The sequence below is a fragment of the Raphanus sativus genome, unplaced genomic scaffold, assembly GCF_000801105.2.
Source record: "Raphanus sativus cultivar WK10039 unplaced genomic scaffold, ASM80110v3 Scaffold0460, whole genome shotgun sequence".
Classification (NCBI taxonomy): domain Eukaryota; kingdom Viridiplantae; phylum Streptophyta; class Magnoliopsida; order Brassicales; family Brassicaceae; genus Raphanus; species Raphanus sativus.
The window spans coordinates 1-5,876 of NW_026615778.1; the positions used below are offsets into that span (position 1 = coordinate 1).

A 5,876-nucleotide genomic window follows, 5' to 3' on the forward strand; every position below is an offset into this window, starting at 1 on the left:
AGGCAAGAAGAAGACAAATAAGCATGGATTATTTCAAAACAACAGTTGAGAGGGAGAAAGCAAAATTTTAACAAGGGGTCACAACTATGCAGTGCAGTTCAATTTCATGTTTAATAAAATTTCTTCACCAAAAATCTGAAGAGAAATATAAGAGAACGGCTGAAGAAGAATGGCTCCAATCTTGTAAAACTGTGTGGGTGGGGGAGGAGGAGGTTGGGGGGGGGAATTAAATGGTAACCTTCATTGGCATTTGCAGATTTTAGCAAAACCACGAGGCATTGACTAAAGGATCTCACTAGCATATAGCCAACCAACAACGTTAAGGCCCTTTCTCAATGAACGAAACATCAGATTGGTCGGTTCCCACTGAAGAACAAGAACCCCAAAACTATATACATGAGTTTGTTCTACCGCTTGAGAGACGTGTCAAAAATGTGGTAAAACAGAATCTTTTGTATGATTACATTAAGCAACTTCCCTTGGAAAACAAGGTGCAAGTGTATATCGATTAGGCATCCCTTAAACGCCAATTCCTAGTACATAGTTAATGCATAGAATCACTCGGCCAAAAATCTATTTTTTATATAATATAAAACCTAAGAACAGATATTGTCAAAACCGGATGCATCAAGCTTCTTCTTCTTCTTCGCTGCTCTCTAACAAAACAACATCCTTCTGTGTCTTAGCTCTCTTACTTGATCTTCTTTTACATGTCTCGTCTTTTGTTGCATCTTCAACATGTTGTTCAGAGACCGCATCATGTCTCATCACTTTTAGAATCTTGTCTCCGTACTTGTCTGTTTTCAGTTTTCCTATAATACTCTCCAACTGCAAAAATCCAACCCATAAAGCCAGCTTTAACAGAGAGGATTACATATACAAAGACCAAAGAAAATCCGGGTTAATATTAAAAACGATAACTCCACCTCTTGTAATGAATCTGGTTTTTGGGAACTTATCAAGCCAATCTGCTGTGTTGACAGGACCGTATGAGGGAGCATGCTTCCATGAGCTGCAGATATCTCTTTCCTTAGCTCGTCAAGCTTGGATTCTAATCCAGAAAGTGAACTACTTCTTTTCGATTTCTTGTTCATTTGTCTGCTTGAGGTTTCCGTTTTAATCGTCTTTCTTCCTGTTCCAGATTCACATTGTAGGACACGTTTTGTTTAAAGAGTTTTATCTATGAGAGTAGAGCAACCAAGTAATGACCAAAACATTAAATATATTCATCACAAAGCATTTTTCAGATCCTGAAGCCTATATAGTGTTCATCTGAGCGTGAAAAGAAACAAGGCAATTCATTACAACTCCTTACCTTGCAACAATTGGTTTGCCAACGGTCCCATTGTTACATAAGCGTTTGTCGAGTATGGTGTGTGCTGGAATTCTTCTTTCTGCACAAACACAGAACAAACTCAGATACTGCCTGAAGGAAATATCTGACAGACACAGTACTAAAAACACGGACAATGATCTTACCAATACCGAGTCAACAATCAGTTTAATCACGAGATGTTCTATCTCTTCTCTCTTTAGCTCAGCACCTAGCCGATCAACAACAATAGAAAAAAAATCATAGAGCGAGAGATCCAGGCACTAAAATTGTTTGCCATTCCAAGGGATGAATGAAATGAAACTAACTTAGATCCTTGTGCTTAGTTCTCAGTTTGTCACCCAGCTGCAACATTGTCACTCTTTGATCCTTAGCTTGCATTTCTTGCACCATTGAAACCACGAGCTTAGCAAGGTCTGCAGAAGTCGTTGAAACCAAAAACTCATCATGATATTATTCACATATTGGCAGATAGTTTCTGAGAAATTGGTAGAGAAAAACTTTTGGCAGCAAAAAATAAAAGTTTCATGCGAATGTAAGTGGGACATACCCGATACATCAACCTCCTTGACCTCACTTGACAAGGCACAGTTGTCGCACATTCCTAACAGAATGCAGAAGATAACGATCATCACATCAGAAAATCTAGAATCAATGGACGTAGAGTACCAATTCTATCAATAGTAGACACAGAGCTATAAACAAGAGTACCGTTGCAATCTTGTGATGGCTCTCCAAAATGACGGAAAAAAGCACTTCGACGACATTTTGTTTTCGACTGCAACAAGAGAATTCAGAAACTATAGTTCATAAGATATCATACAGTTCAGCAAAATTTCAAGAACATGACATTCTTGAAGCTAGACAAGACTACATGAAACTGCGTACCTGACAGTATCGTACTATATCATAGAGATTCTGCAGACCAGAATACTCGTAGAAGACCATCGAACTCTATCGTACAAGAAAGAAAAGCATCAATGGAATTTCAGAAATGTTTTTAGCACAAAAAAGCAGGTTACAGTAAAACTGATGCTTACCTGCCTGGGAACATCACCCGAACGGAAAAAGAGGACGCACTCAGATGGGAGGCCATCACGACCAGCACGACCACTCTCCTGCAGTATGATGTAATGGTGAAAAGAAGCAGCCTTATAACCACATCGAGTTTTTAGTGGACAAGTGATTAGAACCTGATAGTAAGTCTCCATTGATTTGCTCAAACTGTGGTGGATAACAAACCTGACTACAAAAATACCCCATGTATCAGTTGGGAAAGGAAGTAAAATCGGTGATCCATAAAATGCAAAAGGACAGCGATCTTTAGTAAGAACAATACTAACCATCAGGCTTGTTGATTCCCATGCCGAAGGCAACCTGCAAAGCAATAACAAGAGTTAATAAGTGTACATCATTGTGCCACAAAACAATGGAATGATAAGAGGAGGAATACACATACTGTTCCAACAATGACCTGCAACTTGTTCTTACTCCATCTGTGAAAATGAAACAGCAACAAGAATCAGGCAATGCTGCAAATTTGCACATCAAGCGCAGAGTCATGCTGCACCAGATCTGGACCTTACCGCATATGAACTTTTTCTCGCAAATTTACATCCATTTCTGCGTGGTAATAATCAGCAGAGATCCCTCTTTCTCGTAGTTCTCCTGCAATCTATCACCTTTGATTGTAAGAGAAAGTATGAAGAAGCTTTTCTTCTCCCATCCAAGGTTCAATAGAACAATATAAAAAAAAGGATGCAGAAGAAGACTATGTGTGAAGTTCAGTTACAAACCTGTTCACACTCCTTCCGAGAGAAACAATACACTATCCCAGATTCATTGTTAGAATATGATTCCCGTATGAACTCTGCGATCTCATCAACCACAGCTTTACCAACCAGCGACTTTTCTCTCACCTGCAAGACAATTTATTGCTCATGTTAAGGCCTATAAACTATCCACAGCATGAGAAAACGAATATTTTAATAAATTTAATTACAAAAATAGTACCGAGTAAAAGAGATTTGGCCTGTTAACACTGCTAACAAATTTGACGCATTTAGGAATATGCAGCATCTCTATCAGATCATTTTGAACCTTCTGTGTAGCAGTTGCCTGCATTAGAGACATACATAATTTGGAAAATGAAATATATGAAAGGCTCCAAGTCTAACAGAGAGATCAACTTAGAATAAAACCGTTCATTCTGATTAGCATAGTAAGATGGAGACTGATTTAAACTCTCAGGAATGTAACTGGGCTGGAGAAAGGATGCAGCAAATGAAAAGAAGAAAAAAAGAACGTACGGTTAAAGCCACCATGGGAACTTTGGGAAACTGAGTTTTAAGAATGCTCAAGTTCTTGTAATCAGGGCGAAAATCGTGACCCCACTGACTACAACAATGAGCCTCCTGCAAAGCAAAAAAAAAAAAAATAACATTCAAATATTGGTTACGATGTAAGAAATTAAAAAGCAGGAAGGACTTACATCGATTGAAATAAGAGAGAGGCGACCAGCATTGTGACACTTTTCAAGCTTTGACATGAATCTTTTACTCTTTGATACCTTTTCGGGTGTGACATATAGTATCTTGAGGTCATCTTCACCCTTTTCAAGTGCCTTGTACACAAACTTTTCATTCTCCTTGCCAGAAGTAGAAGTCAGCATGTAAGCTGAAATCCCTAGAGCAGCCAAACCCATAACCTGAACAATCATAAACAATTAAGAACAAACACTTGTAATCAAACCATATATAAAGAAGTGTACTCAATGCTACAAAGTGTACCTGATCCTGAATGAGGGAAAGTAAAGGGCTGACAACAAGAGTTGTACCACCACGAAGTATAGCAGGAAGCTGATAGCAAAGACTCTTCCCACCACCTGCTGCCATGATCACCAGGACATCTCTACCAGCCATTACAGCGTTAATTATCTGTCGTGTTTTCCAAGGAAACAAGATTGAAACGGCATAAAAAGCAAGCATCATTGTGTTGACATAAAACAAAAATGCAGAAGCAAAAGTAACTTACTTCCCTCTGGTTAGCTCTGTATTTGGATATACCGAACATGTTAAACCTAATGTCATCAGCGCGTGAATCCCACTCGAATGGTTCGGACCAATTCTCTACAGCAGGACAAGAAGATGCGACAGGGGTTCCTGCTGTTACTGCTTTTAACAATGTCTTTAACTCAGACTTTCTCTCGTACAACCTGTCTTGATGCTCAATCAGAGCACTTATCTGACCTATAAGAAGAATGATTCGAATTCAAAATCAGAAGCAACCTGAGACGTTAATTGGAAGAACGGAGAAGTGTAAACCTTGAACATCGTTGATCTCAAGCTCTAAGCTTTGAAGCTCGTCCTGAATCGCTTCACTTTCCATTGGTTCACCGGCTTAATCAACGGTGTCTGTGTGTTTTTTCACCCTTCCGTCGTCGGCGTCGCGGCTAATAAGAAAGAGGTGAAGCAGAATATAGTGGGCCTTATGAGACCCGACGTTTTTATAATAGCCTTTTAACGGCCTTGTTTTTAAAACAAAAGTCAAAAGCCTATTTTATTATTCTTGAAATGGTCTGGGTAATCAGACCGAAATAGAACAATTAATGTAAAAAATATCTCTATAAAAACTCCTCGCAGACTTAGCTAAAAAATCAAAAAATAGCATTTTGAAGTTAGTTTTCAGAACATGAGATATTCTGAAATTTGGAAAACAAATCAGCAGTGTTCCTATAGCATCTAGTTCTATTGCAAAACTTGGCCATGTTTGAGACTCCTTTATCATCGCGATTAGATATTTGTTAATCCGTCCTAAAATGCTGACATGAAAAATATTGTAACATGCTTTCCAGATCTCATCGTAGAGCTTCCACTTAGGAATGTAGATTCATCTCTCGTCTTCTTACATTTCACATCCCCATAAACTGAATATTTCCAAAGTTATCTTTCCAAACCCATCCGCATCCACTGTATTGTACTGTGTTGTGTCCGTCCATGAGTCATCTATCATACATAAATTATCTAGACTTATGATATGGGCTTTCTCGTGGCTAGATTCTTGTGAATCCGGAGTTACCACCTCATTTGCATTAAACGAGGTTTGACACTCGCTTTCTACATATCGGACCAGTTCCAAAGGATCCCTATCAATCCTCCTAAAGAGTTTATCATTCTGAGTCTTCCAAATATATCAAATTATCCAGGGATAAGAATCCATATCTAGTTCTGCTTCAACAATGTCATTTTTTTCTTCAAAAGAGGTAGTCCATATTAGCATATACGTTTGGTAGTGGAAAATGTTAGGAGAAGATGTGGTAGCTGAAAGGACCCATACTTAAATAGCTGGGGGACATCCAAAGATGGCTGAGTAACAATTTCTTCTGACTCCCCACATGTTAGGCAGTAATTATCGCTTCTCATATTGCGGCGTGTCAGATTTCTCGTTATAACCACATACCATGTTGGTAACTGCCACAAAAATGGTGTATCTTCTTCGGTGCTTTCACTTTCCAAGCAAAGTTTGTAGCTTGGTTATACTTTGA

At 38.7% G+C, this 5,876-nt stretch overlaps 1 protein-coding gene across 1 annotated transcript; it reads right to left on the reverse strand.

Moving 5' to 3' along the window:
• Positions 1-433: 433 nt before the first annotated feature.
• Positions 434-4,808, reverse strand: LOC130502234 (ATP-dependent DNA helicase Q-like 2). The gene is made up of 20 exons (XM_056996987.1): positions 4,657-4,808; positions 4,367-4,581; positions 4,123-4,269; positions 3,825-4,040; positions 3,643-3,747; positions 3,347-3,451; positions 3,130-3,252; positions 2,920-3,008; positions 2,793-2,829; positions 2,677-2,710; positions 2,527-2,579; positions 2,374-2,451; positions 2,222-2,287; positions 2,045-2,111; positions 1,884-1,937; positions 1,642-1,749; positions 1,480-1,544; positions 1,316-1,394; positions 927-1,132; positions 434-828 (listed from the first exon to the last, which is right to left on the reverse strand). The coding sequence occupies exons 1-20, from the start codon at positions 4,718-4,720 to the stop codon at positions 628-630; spliced, it is 2,112 nt and encodes a 703-aa protein (XP_056852967.1). The 5' UTR covers positions 4,721-4,808; the 3' UTR covers positions 434-627.
• Between the last annotated feature and the right edge of the window lie 1,068 nt (positions 4,809-5,876).

What these genes read in the sequence shown, in the direction of transcription:
- LOC130502234 (XM_056996987.1), bottom strand. Translation starts at nt 4,720, where the DNA reads ATGGAAAGTGAAGCGATTCAGGACGAGCTTCAAAGCTTAGAGCTTGAG. An exon ending in ATATAGTACGATACTGTCAG is followed by an intron (nt 2,112 to 2,221) that starts GTACGCAGTTTC and finishes CTCTTGTTGCAG; the next exon opens with TCGAAAACAAAATGTCGTCG. An exon ending in AACCAGATTCATTACAAGAG is followed by an intron (nt 829 to 926) that starts GTGGAGTTATCG and finishes GGATTTTTGCAG; the next exon opens with TTGGAGAGTATTATAGGAAA.